This window comes from Canis lupus, chromosome 10, assembly GCF_048164855.1.
Source record: "Canis lupus baileyi chromosome 10, mCanLup2.hap1, whole genome shotgun sequence".
Lineage (NCBI taxonomy): Eukaryota > Metazoa > Chordata > Mammalia > Carnivora > Canidae > Canis > Canis lupus.
In genome coordinates, this window is record NC_132847.1 from 35,978,252 (window position 1) to 35,996,951 (window position 18,700).

Below are 18,700 nucleotides of genomic sequence, written 5' to 3' on the forward strand. Positions count from 1 at the left end.
ACTCAGCTTTTTAAAACAAAAGAAATTTTGCAATAGGTAATAAATGAACGAACCTTGAAAATATTATGCTAAGTGAAATAAACCAGTCACAGACAGACAAATGCTTCATGATTCTACCTATGTGAGTTATCTAAAGTACTCAATATCGTAGAATCAGAATAGAATGATGCTTGCTGGGACTAGGGTGAAATGGAAATATGGAGTTGCCAATCAACAGGCATAAAGTTTCAGTTAAGCAAGATGAGTAAGCTCCAGAAATCTGTTGTGAAACACTGTAACTATATTATTTAAAAATTTCTTAAGAAGGCCAATCTCATGTTAAGTATTTTTTTTAAGATTTTTTTAAAATTTATTCATGAGAGACACACAGAGAGAGGCAGAAACACAGGCAGAGGGAGAAGCAGTCTTCATGCAGGGAGCCTGATGTAGGACTCAATCCCAGGACCCCAGGATCACACCCTAAGCTGAAGGCAGACGCTCAACCACTGAGCCACCCAGGTGTCCCTCATGTTAAGTATTCTTATCACAATAAAATAAAACCGAAAACAAAACAAACAAACAAACAAACAAAAAAAGCAAGGGAACATTTTAAGTACAGCATGGTCAATTGAATCAAATAAATGCTTAAGAACATGAAATTAGGAATAGAATGAGAAAGAACCACTGGAGAGAATAATTTCAAGCAGAGACAGAAGTTCAGTTGTAGAAGTTAAGGAGGAATTTTAGACTCTTTTTCATGACAAAGAAAGGAAATAGGACTCTTAGTTGAATGAGGTGTCTGAATGAGGGGCAAAAGATGCATTTTTAAGTAAGAAATAAGTTGCCAAGAATGAGTTAATAGGATAAAGAAGATATCTGCAGAGAGCTCAGAAGAATAAGGCACAAAAACTTTCAATGGAGCAGAAAAGTTGGTGGCTTCAGAAAGTAGGACCATTATAAAAAGGCAAGTGGGAAAATATTTATAGGATGTGAATACAAGGGACTAAGATATAAAGTGTTGCTCCAAGGGAAAAGCAATCTCTAATGATACATTTGTACTCTTTCTCATGTCACTATTATAAACTATGTAACAAAATTTCATACCACATTTCCTTAGATGTCAAAAGCCTTAGAACAAAATTGACTCCCTAAAAAACAATTCTATCCCATCCTAAGAGACTTGAGGCTATCTCTTTCTTTGCCTTGTATCTTATATTGACCTGTAACTTTGTCTATGTATCTTAAGCTTTCAGAGGAGTGCAATGTAAAAACAAAACAAAAAACACTGCATTTCTATTTGGATCCGCATCAAATGATACTTCCTGTATGAAGTCTTCCTGAGCAACCCAGCTAGAAGAGAAAGTGGGATGAAAAGCCCTCACTTTCATAAAGCACCTGCTACATGCCAGGTATGTTTCCCCATCGGATACTTACAACCGGCATAGACACAATTGTGCGGAGTTCCAGAGAAGTTGGCTGATTTGCTCATGCCCTTCATATGTCTCGTGAACATATGTCTTGTAAAACATGGAGCCTTGATTCAGGGGAAAAATGTGATTTCAAAGTTCATGTTCTTTCCACTCCACCATGCTCCCAATGATGGCTGGAAACATATTTCTTAACTCTGAACTCCCATGACACTTGAGTTGTCCCACTGAGTAACATTTAATCTTCATTATATACATAAAATAGTGTATGTATTTATGAATAGAAAAGTTTGAGGAGAGCATGGTTCATTTGTAATGTAAAATCACTGCAAAACCATTCACTATTTTACCTTCCGCAGCATCTAGCCTAGTGCCATGCACACAATAGATGCTCATTAAATGTCTCTAACTGAAGCATCAACCTACAGACAGCTATTTCCTGGATCTTTATTGTTCTTGGTGAAGAATGATGTTTATTTCCAACTCCTCCAAGGCAAATGGCTGTCTCAACTCAATTAGAGCTGACTCAACCCACATACTGTCTCTTGGAATGTAATATTTAATTCTGAATTCAGCAACCAATTTGTTGTTGTATTATTTGTTGTCTAATAGGATAGGTGTTTGGGGAAGGTATGGAAAAATCTCCTTCATGACCTTATAATACATTCCTAAATATTTTTTCCCTCAAAATTAATATTATAAATGATCATGATAGAACAATTATAGAGGCTGGGGATGGTACTAATTGCTATATAGATCAATTTTGGGGGAGTGAGTGTATACAAGCCCCCATGTGCAGCCTATAAAAATAAGGAGCTGAGGGCTATGTGCTCTTCTGGCTTTTTAAGAGTAATTTGGCAAGAAAACATATTCCTAATCTTTTGGTCTTTTATTCTGAATTCTATCCTAAATCTGAACATTTAAGAACTTTACTGAATGTGATATCTTAAAAAAAAATTAAAGGATAAAAACGAAAAATGTTTCTGAAACAAAATCTGTTAGAAAAAATAACTTTTGTTTTTGCACTGACTTGCACAGACTCATTCTAAAATTACATAAAAGGTTTACCTTGATGTCAAGCCTTACTACAGTTAACCAATCCTTTTAGTGTTTTTCTATTTATATTTCCATGAATAGAAAGCCTATTTATAGTCTGTTACATATTTTCTAATGCCAAAGTTTAAAATTACTTCTAAGATCATGAAATAGTTCACTTTCCTCTTTAAATTTTTTTTTATTTGTGGATACAATAAATGAGGATATGAGAATGAATGGGTATGAACTTATTAACTAAGGAGTAAATGGGCTATGATTTTTTAAGAATCAGAGTAAATTATCTTTTCCTCGACTCTGAACATCATATTCTAAAACAAAATACGCCCTGTGTGCTTCTTAAGGGTCCGTGAAAATGTATGTGCCTTTATAAGCAAATAAGGGAGAATGTTTTATAACTTCTGTAACTATTAGAAAGTAAAGTCTGTCCCAAATTCTAAGTTTCAAAAAAAAAAAACTGAGAATCAAATATAGTCCCTATTGATTCTGACAGAATATAACTACAGCTACAGATGCTGAACTAGTTTTATCAATAATTATTTGATTGGTTTTCATTAGTTTCATGATAACCCTCTGTTGGCTTTAATCTCAGTACCTATAAAATAGATCTGGGGAGTTATCAAGAGCAAAATTTTTGTGATTTAAAGAATTTCTTAAATGTGAGATCAGCAAATTGCTATAGTTAATATACACTATTATGGATCAAAGAAGAAATGAAAAGAAATCAAAAAATACTTTGAGGCAAATGGAAATGGAACATATCAAGATTTATGGGATGCAGCAAAAGCAGTTCTATAAGGGAAATTAACAGTGACATATATCTACCTTAAGAAATAAGAAATGTCTCAAATGAACAACCTAACTTTATACTTCAAGGAACAAGAAAAAGAAGAAAAAAGCCCAAAGTTAGCAGAAGGAAGGAAATAATAAAGATGAGAGCAGAAATAAATGAAACAGAGACTAAAAAGACAATAGAAATAATAAATGAAAGTAAGAGCTTATTTTTTGAAGAGATAAAATCGACAAACTTTTAGCTAGACTCACCAAGAAAAAGAAAGGGCTCAAATAAATAAATTCAGAAATGAAAAAGGAAATGTTACAATTGATATCATACAAATAATGAGACTACTATGGAAAAAGTATATGCTAACTCACTGAATAACCTAGAAAAAATGGATACATTCCTAGAAACATACAATCTACCAAAACTGAATCATGATGGGACAGAAAATCTGAACAGACCAATTACTAGTAGGGAGATAGAGTGAGTAATCAAAAACAAACAGAAGTCCAATATAGACAGCTTCACTGGTGAATTCTGACAGTCAAAAAAAAAAAAAAAAAATTAACAAAATCCTTCTCAAACTGTCCCAAAAAATTTAAAGAGGAGGGAACTCTTCCAAACTCATGAGGCCAGCTTTACCCTGATACCAAAACCAGAAAAGGATGCTACAAGAAAGGAAAATTAGAGACCAATATTTCTGTGAACACAGTTGCAAAAATCCTCAACAAAATATTAACAAACCAAATCCAACAATATATTAAAAGGATCATATCCCCTGATCAAGTGACATTTATTCCAAGGATGCAAGGATGGTTCAACAGCTGCAAACCAGTCAATGTGATATACACATTAACGAAATGAAGGTAAAAATCATATAATCATTTCAATAGATGCAGAAAAAGCGTTTGGCAAAATTTGACATGTTTATGATAGATACTCTCAACAACATAGGCACAGGGGCAACATACCTCAAAATAATAAAGACCATATACAACAAGTCCACAGCTAACCTCACACTTGATGGTGAAAACCTGAATGCTTTTCCTCTAAGATCAGGAAATAGACAAGGATGCCCACTCCTACCACTTTTATTTAACATGGTATTAGAAGTCCTGGCCAGAGAAATTAAGCAAGAAAAATAAAAGGCATCCAAATTGGAAAAAAAAAGAAATAAAAATCACTATTTGTAGATGACTTGATATTATATAAACCCTAAAGACTCCAACAGAAAACTGTTAGAACAAACATATTCATTAAAGTTGCAGGATACAACATCAAAACTCGAAAATCTGTTGCATTACTATACATTAATAGTGAAGTATCAGAAAGAAAAATTAAGAAAACATCCTGTTTGGGTGCCTCGGTGGCTCAATTGCTAAGCATCTGACTCTTGATTTCAGCTTCAGTCATGATCTCAGGGTTGTGAGATCAAGCCCCATATCAGGTTCTGTGCTAGGCATGAAGGCTGCTTAAGATTCTCTCTCTCTCTCTCCCCCTCTCTCTTTACTCCTCCCCCAAAAAAAGAAAAAGAAAGGAAGAAAACATGCCATTTACAATTGCATCAAAAAAAAAAAAATTAAGACACTTAGGGATATTTAACCAAGGAGGTGAAAGACGTGTAATTGAAAAATAAAAGACATTAATGAAAGATACAGATGAAGACACGATTAAATGGAAAAATACTCTATGCTCATGGATTGGGAGAATTAATATTGTTAACATTTTTATACCACCCACAGCAATCTATAGATTCAATGCAATCACTATAAAAATTCCAATGGTAGTTTTCACAGAAATAGAACAGTCCTAAGATTTGTATGGCACCATAAAAAAATTCCAAATAACCAAAACAATCTTGAGAAAGAACAAAGCTGGAGGCATCACACTCCTTGATTTCAAATTATATTACAAAGCTATAGTTATAAAAATAGTGTGTATTGGTATAAAATCCCAAACATTGATCAATGGGAGAATAGGAAGAACAGGGAAGAGAAGAGGGAGCCTAGAAATAAACTCACACATTTACAGTCAATTAATTTATGACAAAGAAGCCAAGAATACACAGTGAGGAAAGGACAGTCTTTTCAATAAATGGTCTTGGGAAATTTGCACTATCACATGCAAAAGAATGAAACTAGACCATTATTTAGTCCATAAACAAAAGTTAACTCAAGACAGATCGAAAACTTGAATGTAAGGCTTGAAACCATAAAACTTCTAGAAGAATACATAGGCAGTAAGCTCTCTGACATCAGTCTTGGCAATAATTTCTTGAATCTGACACCAAAAGCAAAAGCAATAAAAGCAAAAATAGACAAGTGGGATTACATCAATCTAAAAAGTTTCTGCAAAAAAAATAAATAAAAAAATAAATAAATAAAAAATAAAAAGTTTCTGCATAGGCAAGAAAACCATTAACAGAAAGAAAAGGCAACCTACTGAATGGCAGAAATATTTGCAAATCATATAATTATAAGGGGCTAATATCCAAAATATATAAAGAATTCATACAACTCAATAGTAAAAAATAATAAAATAAAATAAAATAAAATAAAATAAAATAAAATAAAATAAAATAAAATAAAAAAATGGGCAGAGGACCTAAACAGACATAAAAAAAAAGACATACAGATGACCAATGGATATATGAATAAATGTTCTACGTTATTAACCATCAGGGAAATGCAAATCAAAACCACAATGAGATATTACCTCAAACCTGTTAGAATGGTTATTATCAAAAAGACTAGAAATAACAAGTGTTGACAAGGGAGAAGAGAAGGGAGCCCTCCTACACTGCTAGTGGAAATGGAAATTGGTGTATGGAAGAGTATGGACTTTCCTCAAAAAACTAAAAATATAACTCAACATGATCCAGCAATTCCACTTCTGGGTTTTTATTTTTTTAAATGAAAATACTAATTCAAAAAGATATATATATATTCCCATGTTCATTGCAGCATTATTTACAATAGCCAAGATATGAAACTAACCTAAATCCCCATCAAGGGATGAATGTATAAAGAAAATGTGTTGTATATATGTATAAATGGAATATATATATGGTGTGTATCTGTAAATTGAATATATATATATATATATATATATATATATAGGATATTATTCAACTATTAAAAAGGCAGGAAATCTTGCCATTTGCAAAAACATGGATGGATCTTGAGGACATCATGCTAACTGAAAGAAGTCAGACAGAGAAAGATATGTTATGATCTCTAATAGGTGGAATATATATTATATATATTTATTTATATGCTTATATGATTTATAGTACTAGACATTTATATTATACTTATATATTTATATGCATAATAATTTCTTAAATATAAGATGAGAATATTGTTAGTTAATAGATACTCCTTGTTTAATTTATTCAATTATTTATTTAGTTCCAGAGAGGATATAAGGTAGCTTATTTGACATCCACCCAATATAGAATCCTAATGGTTTCCAGAGGTTTTGCCAGACTACATGCAAAAAATCAACACACAAAATAGCACAGGCCAAAATGTGCCAAAAAGAAAGTAGGATAAATCTGTGTCTTTCCAGTTGAGAAAGCTCTGATTAATGCTACAGAGAATGCTTCATAAGTTTTCATCATAGAATTTGCAAAAACTGCCCCAAGATTCTCCATTTCTTTGTTGTATTTCCAGCCAAGAGAAAACTCCCCACATAACTACAGACTTCCTAAACTTCAAAATGAGGTGTCAGCTTCTAAATGACCCAGAGGCAAAATCCAACTTCTAGTTTGCCTTGTTTTCTTTGGATATTAACCATTCCAGCATTAGGCAAGTGATTGAGATAGGAATATCTAAAAGACCATAGCTCAAGGAAAGCAGAGATATAAAACAACAGGGCAATTCAAAGCTAATTTTAAAAAATTGCAATTCGATCACACATTTCCTAAAAGTGACAGTGGAGTTTTTAATTATCGCAAAAATTAGGAGGAGTCTAATTCCTAAATTAGTGATTTACTCTCCTTTGGTCCAAACAGTTGTTTGCTATAGTTGAGAGAGGATTCATATTTCCATTGCTTAGAAAGGAATAATTTAATGTTTAAAAAGAAGTAACTAGATATAAACATATAACTTCTGACTCCATCATAAACAAACGAAATGTGTATCATTAAAATAAATGAAGTGGTCTGGTGCTTCTTGACTAAAATAACAATGTCATATCCTTGGGCACCATTAGAATTTTGAAATACCTTAGCCCTGAAAAGATAATGATCCCCATCCCCACCATGTAACAAAGACTAAAACAAACTATTAAATCACAAATAGTATAAGAAAATGCAATAAAGACTTTCATTGCTTTTTAAAATAACAAAAAATTGCAAAAATGCCTTTAAAAATATCACATATCGTTCCTTCCAATAATGTACTGCTTTTGTTTGCTTCTGCTCTGTTTGCTCACTATATACTAATCTCAGTCAAGAAGCACAAAAATTAAAGGCCTATATGGAGATAATCATACTAGTCTGAGGAGCTTTAAGGTCCTTCAAAAGTTCTTCTGAACCAGCAAGGATATGGCCTCCATGTCAGATAGTCATGTCTGATGCTGGAGAAAGGCCAAGCTAGAGTGGGTGTTCAATCTGTGAGCAGACCATGCATCTTATAGAATGACATAATGGGATTCCACCTTCATGTCAACAGTGGGGAACAGATTTCACAGAGCTTCCACCTCCAAAAGAGATTGAATTTTTGGCATCTCTTCCTAAGCTGTTGGGAAGTAGATGGTAACTATGTCCATGGGCTGCACATCTCCCAATGGAAAACTACTGGTTATTACAAAATGTTAGCACTCAACATGATCTTTTTCAAAAGTTTAGCTTCCCTTTGTTATAACAATACAAGTAGCAAAGCAATTTGATTGTTTCATTGTTTATGGTATTAGATTGAATTTTCTCATGAATGCACTGTGTCTTTTTGAGATACTGCATCTGAAACTTTAGAGATTCCACATTTCAGCCAAAGCCAGAACACAAAGATGAAAAAAGTCTCCAAAAGATAAATTATGTTCTAAAATCCCAAACATGCTTATATTTATGAAAAGAGTTTCTCTTTTTTTTTTTCTTCACGAGAGAGAGAGAGAGAACGAGAATATGCACATGAGTAGGGAAGGGACAGAAGGAGAGAATCCTAAGCAGGCTCCACACTCAGCCCAAAGCCCAATGAGGGACTTGATCTCCTGACTGTGAGATTGACCTGAGCCAAAATCAAAAATCAGACGCTTAACTGACTGAACCATTCAGGTGTCCTGTGAAAAGAGCTTTTAATAATGCATATAATTTATCGCAATTGACTACAAAACAAAAACCTTAATAAGTTCTGATTTTTCACATTTCAAATTAGAAGTCATTCTACATACCTAATGGCTTGATTTATTTCGTTACTGCAGAACTCTTACTTTCATCAAGAAGGATTCTTTAATAATCTCATGATTAAATCCATAATACAATGATAAGCAACATATGCTAAAATGATGGAATGCTTCCAAATCATCAAAGAAAATTTTAATTTTGTTCCATTTAATTTTGATATCATATATGTTTTATTATATACTACCTGAAAAACTGGTAATTTATGTAGCATTTACATATATGCAGTATTCAACTAATCATATGATCTAACACATTCCAGTTTTAAGACATTGTTCTCAAAAAGGTTTGATTTCCAAGGAAAATTTAAAAAGGAAAAAATTAGAATTGTCCTACCTTGATTATTTCTGTTTGTCATATTATATGCAAACAGATGAATTAAGAGATGCCACACTGAATATAGCAAAAGAAAAATTTAACCAAGATTCCTGACAAATATTAAAATATCAAATTCCAGCCTTATATAACTATTTTACAATTATTCATTCAGCATAAGTAGAGAACATTTTTAAGTAAAATTCTTTCTGTACACGTTCAGAAATGCATTTTAAATGATAACAGCTTTATTAATTTCAAATGCAAAGAACATATCCTTTGTTTAGTCTGACGGACTTACATTACTTATCAATTCTTTTTCTATTAACCACCCTCCCCCACCCCATTCTTCCTAAAATGAGTGAGGAAGCTTTTAAAAAATGTTTGGACATGATTCACTCTGAGTTATCATGCTATACAGGGAAAACATTACTCAAGTAAAAAGAAGAAATTTTAGTAAAGCTAAAGGCATACCCCAACGAAATTTTCTCAACTTAAGAAAATTTCTCACAAATTTATTACATTTGAAATACTCTGTCTTTTTTATTCTACTCTCCCACCAACACAAAAAATAAAATAATAAATTTAACTGGAAATTACATTTAATTTTTTCTGATTTTTGTATGTGTTATCAATCCGTAGTAATTTTGAATGATTTTGATAAAAGACCAATCGAGTTAGCATACATTTTTCAATCTATATTTAATTAAAACTTTTGATCTTTGAAGTATCTGCTACTTTTGCCAAACAGTAAGGTTTTGTACAATACAGAGTACTGAATATGTAGTTGGAAAATATATTTTTTCTAAGATAAAAATAAGGAACAAAATATAGGCAAGACTCAAAAAGAAGAAGTATATTGTCTTGACTTTGCACTTTTCCTTGCATATTTACTTACTGTATCTTTGTAACATCATTTCAAAATAAGACTGGTCTATTTTCTTACAGTTTGGGGTTTTTTAGATAGTACAATCTCACAGTAGCAAAGTTCTATGACAAGGGAGGTCAGATAATTAAGGACCTAATACTAATTCTACCTGAGGAAACTTTTATTATTACTTTTCATAAATGGTTTGGTTTATTTTCAACGAAAACAACTAGATGAAATTATTTGGGGAGGTAGGGGACTTATGTGGGGAGTTTGGATTTTTTTTGTTCATTTTGTTTTGGTTTTGTTGGTTTATTCTTAGAGCACTCTCTTCCCCAAGTTGCAAATACAAATAAAATTATTCTGATAATGAAATAGTAGAAATTCTTCTTTGCACAAGTTTTATACTATGAGGAAAAAACACAAAATGCCCCCAAATTAATGTCAAATTCTATATATTCAGATTTAGAAGCAAGGAAACTACGAAGACAGCCAAGTTATAAAAGCGTATTTTCAGATCTGGAACAACTTCTGGACATAAAGAGGGTATTTGGCATACATCATACTAAAGGAAAAGTCTTACTTTCATTATTTCCTGATTCTTGGAATCTAATAAAAACCTTATGGAATAAAAACTTGTTTGAAAAAAATCCCTCACTGAAAACATAACCACCCTCTAGCCCAACCCTCCTTATAAAGTAATACGAGTTGATAAACTATAATAAGAGTATGGAAATTTTTACTCTTTCTTGTGCATTTTAAAAGAATGATGAAGTAGTTTTTTGGCTTTTTAAGCAGCAGTGACTTTTAGCACCTGAACAATGTACAACTAAAATACACGCATGTTCATTTTTCAAGAAACATCACCAAAAATTAAAACGGTGGTGGTTAGGTAAGTACTGATGACGCCTATATAGAAGTATTTGCCACTGTGAAGGGCCTATGGAGAATCACATCTTGTCCTGATCATACCTGCCTGCCAGAACAAAATAGGCAGCTGACCAATCATGGGGTGTTTACCTATACAGTGGTACCTTTGTTCTCCAACAATGTTAGATTGCAAATGTCCTGGAGCACATATTTACCTGGAGGATTCTTGGCAGGATCATTGTGGCTTGGACTTCCTGATTGTCCAGAATCTATAAAGAAATCACAGAAAATGTTTTCTTTTTAATTTGTTTTGAATGAATTTCACAATCCTCAGAAGGACTTTTAAAAAAATTTTTTAAGATGCAACAACGAAGCTGAGTGTTTAAAAAAAGTATACTTTCCCAAGCCTTTCAGCAGCAACACTTTATTTATCGAGCTAGATAAATGTCCATACATATTTCTATGTCAAAATGAAAAAATAAAGTAGAGATCTACCATATTCTCAGAATGGAGCAAGGCTTTTTGAAACAAAAGGTCTGGCTACAAAGCCACTAAAGGTGGTTTGAAGGTCGGGCCTGTTAGTACCAATATGAAATAAAGCAGATATATCCCCTAAAAATGCAACCTGAGTGTAATTAAACATGCTTTTAAGAACCTGAAAATGTTTTTATTCGAAGAGTAAAATACACAGAAACGAGAGTCCATTTTTCCAGGATTTCATGTGCATACACACATATCCACTCCCATAATCTCCCAACCTACTGGATCCAGGCCCAGATTTGTCTTCATCCCATAATAGCAATCGATTTGCAAACACCAAGAAGAGCATAAATTACTAGGTAGAAACTAACACAGCTTTATGGAGAGCAAATTGTTGGATCAATTTAATTTCCATCTGTGATAGACAGACTGCAGATAAGGAGAAAAAGATCAATGTAGTATAATCAAATTTCCTATCCCACGTTATTTTTCATTGATGCTTTCTATAGGAAACAACGTAGAGGCTATACTACAGTTAGGCAACATGCCTTTCCCAGCTAACCTAACACTCTTGTGTTTTGTTCGTTCCTCTTTCCTCTATGTCCCCTCTGCATTTATCTGTGTCATTTGCCCCATATCATTATACACTTACTTGCAGGTTGCTTTATCATCTTATTTTATTGGTCCTAGTATTTAAGTTTTGTCTCCCCAACTAAATTGTATGCTCCTAAGCTGAGGCAGAGATTCTATCTACTTCTTTTGTGTCTTCCTCAGTGCGCAGTGTGCTGTTCAAGGCTGTAAATGCACCAGGCTTTCGGTAAACGCCGGAGGAATGGAAGGCTCGGATTCAGCAGCCTTCTCTGCCTGCCTAGGAAAGGCAATTTTGAACTTGATACTGAATTTCAACAAAATTTGATCGGTGGCCATAGATAAATCTCTTCCCTGAAATCTTGCCATGGTACCTATGCCAAGACAAGAATCCAGTCTCATTTAAGCAGAAAAATCTTATGCTAGTTTTTTCAGCAGGGTGATTCTGTTCATCCATGTAAGTGATTAGCATATTGCAATTGCTGCTTCTGATGTGAAATGCAAGGGGATCCTGTTAGTCTCTTCCTGTATAGAATTTGGCCATTTATTTTTGCACTTTGCCTCATGCCTGCTAACTAGATATAATGCTGAGATCAGAATTCCACCTCTTCATCATATTTCCTTTGTCTTTTTTTTCTCTAGAATAGTTTTCATGAAATCTACACAAATATATGTGGTGATTCCCACATTATCCACCAATTGATTTCTGACTTCCCAGAATGCAAGCAAAGAAACTCATAAGGGCCACTCAAGCTAGTGTCTCCTGCAGACGGTCAGAGTTGGATATCCTCTAAAATGCTTGTCTCTCATGAATTCTCTCATTGTTTCTGAAATTGAGGCAAGACTCAGTGACTTATAACTTAGAAAGTCAATCTTTCTCTTTCTACATTCCTAAAAAAAATGGTATAATATTGGCCACTTTCCAGGCATGGAGTATGATAGTTACATAAAAATGATAAATTACACTATTTTGTTACTGCTTCAGTTATTTCTGCCTTGAGTCCCTCTGACAAATGTCCTTCAATACTGATACTACATTCCAGTTTAATTTCTCGTGACCCTAACATTTTGAGGCGTTCCTACTTTTATTATTATTGTCGCCGTCATTGTTGTTGTTAACATACCACTGAACAGAGAGCCTCTTCATATTTTCTTTTTCCTTTTAATGTTTACTTCACATTTACGGAGGCCTAGACCTTGCATCCTTCAAGGTCGCTAATGCCACCTTCCTGATGACACACGAGGCAGGTTGAGGTTGTCCTCAGGGGACAGTGGTTGTAGACTCTCCATGAGCCTTAGCATGTTTACTTAAATCAATTTCAAAATGGTACCACAAAACTCTTTCCCAACATCTGGCTGCTAAAACTTGGGTCAATTAAAAAAGTGAATGTCTCTTCTATTCCTAAAAGTATTCAGCTAGAACACTGGCACCCCCATTACCACAACATCCCACTTGGGAAACTCTATTCTTTTCTGCTGCAAATTACCCCTTCCCCCATTTCCAACAACTGCACACCAACTTCTTCATTTGAAAACAATATAATTACTAAAAAAAACCAACAACAAAAAACAAGTATTTGAGGAAAAACTGAAGTAGACACTAAATTTGAGTCACACACTTGCTTTTAATAAGAATTCCACTTTCTAAAATGATCTGGCATTTACTGGCACACAAAGGCAGATTTTCCCCTCATATTCCAAAGTCTGTGCCTTTTCATGAAGTAAAATAGTATAAACTAGACCCCAAAACATAGAATAGGGCCCCCTTAGAGAGTGAGCAAGTTAACATTTACTTTTCAGACTATAAATTCTAACGCTATAATCTACTCTTAACTCTTATGGCATCTTATACCAGTCACTTAATTCCAACTGCTGGAAAAGGAAGTAACCGGGGAGTCACACTTGGCAGAGAAATCAAAATGAACTGTTATTGTGGTTAACTTCAGAGAAGGAATTATTCAGACCACATTTAAAACCCTTCCAATTCACCACCCAGGTCACATTACTCTACACCCTTTTCTTCAACCACTTCCATCACTTGCTCAAGTCCTGTGTGCGTGTGTGTCTGTGTGTAGTTAATATGTTATTGTGAATTCTAGCTCTGTTCCTCACTAGTAGTGTGATTTTGTGCAAAATTACTTAACTCTTAGAGCCTTGTGGTCTATATTTTTACAACTGTAATACTATCTATCTCATAGAATCATCGCAAAGCTTTCATTATGTAAACCATCATGTACTGGTCAGACACATCCCATACAATCCGTAAGTGAAATATATCAATCACAGAGATCACAGTCAAAGAATGATTAATATATTTAATGGACTAATTCTCAGGAAAAAAGGAAGAAAAGGGATATGACTAAATTCTACCCACCGGTCCCAGGGCAAGCATGTAAAATGGTCTGTGGTAAATGGCCTGAACATGAAGGAGTGTGTGCCTGCTGAGAATTCCTATGTTAAAGCTATAGCCACCCTCTCCTCTCAAGGGAGAGAGTTGCAAGGCCTCAGGAACTCTCATGCTCAAAAGGCAGTAGGTACAAGCCACTTGATGAAGATTACCTCCAGAAGACTGAAGTCTTTGAAGAACAAGGCTGGTAAGAATGGGGGTTGTGAGTTGCCCAGCACACTGGGTCTTGAGTCTAGAACAATCTGGACGCAGTGGAGAACAAGAGAGGGAAACGGAACTTGAAGGCAGCACACCTAAACCAGTCCTTCATCGTTCCTTCCACATTTTATTTTCTCTTCCTTGACCCCAATCTAGATCTTCTACATTTTGTTGTCTCTTTCTGACTTCACTGGACATGATGTAGAACTGAAATAGCTTGTATTACTTATATGAGTATAATTATTGTACTTCTAAAAACCTCATATTACCCTTATTCTTTATATTTTAAAAGTGTCAGTTAAATGTATATGTCTTCTTCTTGGAAAAATATAATTAATGAAGCCATTTCTAAGTTACTGCTTTTGGAACTCAATCTATTCCTCCTCCTCCAGGAATAAGAAAAGATTCACATCCCCACATGACCCTTACCAACTTTTCTTCAATCCTGTTGTGCACTCCCTTTTAAAAAGCAGCCAGCCTTTTATGGCTCTTCTAATATCTAAACTTTACCTAAAGAATAGCCAGCTTTGGGGTACCTGGGTGGCTCAGTCAGTTAAGTGTCTGCCTTCGGCTTGGGTCATGATACTGGAGTCCCAGGATCCAGCCCCATGTTGGCCTCCCTGCTTCTCCCTCTCTCTCTCTGTCCCTCCTCCCAGCTCATGCTCTCTTGCTCTCTCACTCTCTCTCAAATAAATATAATCTTAAGAAGAGAAATGGTCAGTTTCCCTAATGACCCAGTTTTGTTTTTTTTTTTTAGAAGATCCTGGGATATTTAAGTGACCTAAATGGCTTGTCCAAAGTTACATGACAACTATTAAAACATATGTTCTCTACATAGGCCACCCATTCAGTCACACTGCCTCTTGAGAGGTTATGATGCAATCTGCAAATCACGTACAGCCAAGTGATCTTTTAGTAGATTAAATGTTTCTGGGAACTTGACCTTCCCCTAACTTCCCTCCTCCTTCCTACCATTTACCAATACATTCAAAACCTTTTTCATAAATTTTAAAAGCCCATAGCTATTCTTTCTAAGTTGGAAACAATTATTATTAAAACCTATAAGCTTACTGATGCTTGAAAAAGAGGAGAACTCTAAATCAAATTTAGTCTGGATTCTCCCTGCTAAACAAAGAGAATTCTAATGCTTTACTAACAATCTAGTGGAAGTCCAATAAAATATTCGCTAAATATGTAAGATAATAAACAAATAATCACCACTTAAATGTTTGTTATTGAGTACTAACTTTCTGAAGTACTCAATTATCTGATGGGGGCAGATCATCAAAACTGAAAAATTTCTGAAGGTAACTACTATAAGCATCGATTAGATATGAATCAGTAAGATTCACAGAATACCTTCTATATCCCAATTGCTGATGTCTGGAACATAAAAAGGTTCTTAATACATGCCTATTAAATTTCCAATTAATTTATAATAATGACCCTTAAAACACTGTTTTAAGAAGAATATACATTCTATGCCTTCTAGAGCTCAGAGGCTGCCCAAAAAGAAGTAAATGTACAAATAAAATATAATACAGTGATAGGTGCTAATAACGAGTCTTATATCAAGATCAGCAAACAATTGGTTCTTCCTAGGAAGGATGAGTAAGGGTGTGTCATAGAAATTATCAGAGGGAAGGACCTAAGGAACAGATCCTTGAAAAATGAACAGATGTCATATTATGATAGTACATAATTCTACTCTGCTACCAAGGCTTTTTAAAACCCTAAACTGATTAAGCTACTTCACTGCTAAAACCCTTACATGTATTCTAAATACAGAAAAATCTCCAAATTTTTTAGCATGCCATTCCAGACACCTTCTGGTCTTTACCAACTCTCAGGTCATATTTTAGTCTTCTGCTTCCCCATGTATCATCCACACTTGATGCCTCCAAGTCTTTGCACATTGTGTCACCCTTTTTTTCCTCCCCAAAGTCCTTCATGTTGAGGTCATGCGCCTTTTAGATTCATGAAATACATGAAGGGATGCTGACCTATTTAGCCTATACCCCTAATCTTCAATATACTGCTTGACACTCGGTTGAGTAAACTAAATGAGTAGGAAACAATTGGTCTATAAAACTAAGGAAGTGTACAAAGAAGAAAGACTAGCCATGCCCCTTCGGTGAAGAAACATACATTAGAAGTCAAACAGACACACCTTTGGTGGCCAACAAAAAGAGGAAGAGGGCTAGGTGTACTAGTCCTCGCCTGAAGTTAAGGCTCAGTTCTGCTTCCTTTACTTCCCGATGGAATATTTGGAAATGGGAGGGAGTAGATGAGAGAGACTATTTTAGTCAGAATTAATTTGGGGGTCTCTCCTACAAACGGAAGAAATGTTCGGTAAGGGCCCGGAAGCAGACCCCCAGTTTGCAAGCTGGAGGCCAAGAAGCTTTTAATGACCTTTATACATAAGCTGTCGTTATATTCCTGGATGAAACCTATTTCAGGAATTCATTTTCTTTTTTGACACCATGACTGGAGTATCAACAGAAAAACTAAATTTGAGAGGCATGATTTTAATTTATAGTCATGTTGATGCAAAGAAGGGCTGAAGAAGGTAATTTGTCATATCCCTTCTAGCTCTAAAATTCTATGATTCTATAACAATATGGCTTTTATATCAAGGGATATCAGAAGAGTAAATGAAACCCACACTGTAACCTGTTAACCTACAGATAGCCTCTTGCTAGAACTAAAATTAGTCATCATGTGATAAAGGGCCCCTTTGTCATATTCTTTTGCTTTAAGCAGGTAAAGAAATAGCCCATTGTCAACTAAAGAATACCATGGGATTTTTTTAAAAGACTTAGAATGGTCCCCTTCTTTCTCTCCTAAACGTTAATTACTAACATACTAAAATAGTATATTTTTACAAATTAAATATGTAGCATGCCAGAAAGAATCACTTAAGAAAGAGAAAAGTCAAGATGTAAGGAACAAGCAAAACCCTGAGGGAAGGGATACAAATGCATGCATTTTATAATAGGGACACACAAAAATAAGACAAAACCAGGCACCTTTTTAAAGGGGGTGCAGGAGGAGAAAACAGTTCTCTTAGGGCACCACCTCCCTCACCTTCTTCCATTTCCCTCTGCCCCAAGCGCTGTTCCTCACTCTTGACAGTTTATTTTCCACAATGGCTGCTTCCCTGGGATTTACAGTGATTTAGCTTTATATAATTGCAATCTGATTACATAATTCACCATATTTTTCTCCAGCACAGTTAAAATACTACATGGCTTCACTTTTAATGGAGGACTGCTTCATCAATTGGGGTGACACAAAACTATAGTTTTACAATATTTTTTTCCTCTATTAAATGCTTATTAGAGTAACACACACAAAAAAAGAACAAAGAAAAACTAAGTGCTTTCCTTGTCTCTCATAAGCATGTAAAGGTGTAGGAAAATGCCTGCTCCTTCTTTCTCTCCATCTCCCTCTGTCTCTCTCTAGCTTCTGTATCTCTCTCTCTTCTCAATAGGGCATTCCATTATATGGCATCTGCTTCCTTGCAAAACTTGGTTAACCATGTACCCATGGAAAGCATCAACTCTGTCACTTTGTTAACGGAGTCTGTGATATATTTTTGCTGAACCTGTGCTCCCTCCACTAAACCCAGTTCTGAGTAGGAAGAGAAATCAAACCTCTCTGAATATGTTTGGCAGAAGCAAAGTAATATTCAGGAAACATGGCTTCCTACATATTCTTAATCATGCTTTTTAATCTATATTATTTCCCATCTAAAGGCCCATGATCTTCCTTTTCATTGGCTAACATAGATTTTTAAATATATGTTCAATATTAACAAAACTCATAGTCTTAAGAGAGGTTGCTGCGTTGAGGGTCATTACAGATAAATTAACTTAACCAAAGAAAATATAAAACAAGAGCGTAGATATGTAATATATCCTCTATATCTTATTTCCACATGTTCCACTAGTTCTACTTTTAAACTTTCTTTTGAAGAGCTACGTTTTTGGTTTTAACAGGGTGATTGGGTTCAAAGCATCATATCTCAGGGATTAAAATAACGATTTATTTGGACTTAGGACCAAAATTGGTTCACAAAGAATTAGCCAAAAGACAGAGGCCACTGAAATTTAAGGGGAAAAAAAATCATATGCCTGCATGAGAGCAAATTAAACCTGTTCTCAGGAGGGGACTATTGACCAGTGCAGATACAAACACCCCTGCACAAAAAGCGTTAAACCTGCCAATATCTGTGACCAGAAGTTTGCACTGCTTCATTAACTAGCACCAAAACCTCACAAACGAAAGCAGGGATAATAGTATCTGACCTTTCTGACCTAAGATTAAGTTC

At 34.6% G+C, this 18,700-nt stretch overlaps 1 protein-coding gene across 18 annotated transcripts in view; it reads right to left on the bottom strand.

Annotated features, from left to right (window-relative positions):
- The window catches only part of NFIB (nuclear factor I B), a 436,272-nt gene that overhangs the window by 90,024 nt on the left and 327,548 nt on the right, over window positions 1-18,700 (bottom strand). For all 18 annotated transcript variants that reach the window (XM_072841373.1, XM_072841371.1, XM_072841380.1 and 15 more), the window contains one exon: window positions 10,910-10,963. In XM_072841373.1, coding sequence (XP_072697474.1) covers window positions 10,910-10,963 — 54 coding nt within the window. The remainder of the gene's footprint in view (window positions 1-10,909; window positions 10,964-18,700) is intronic.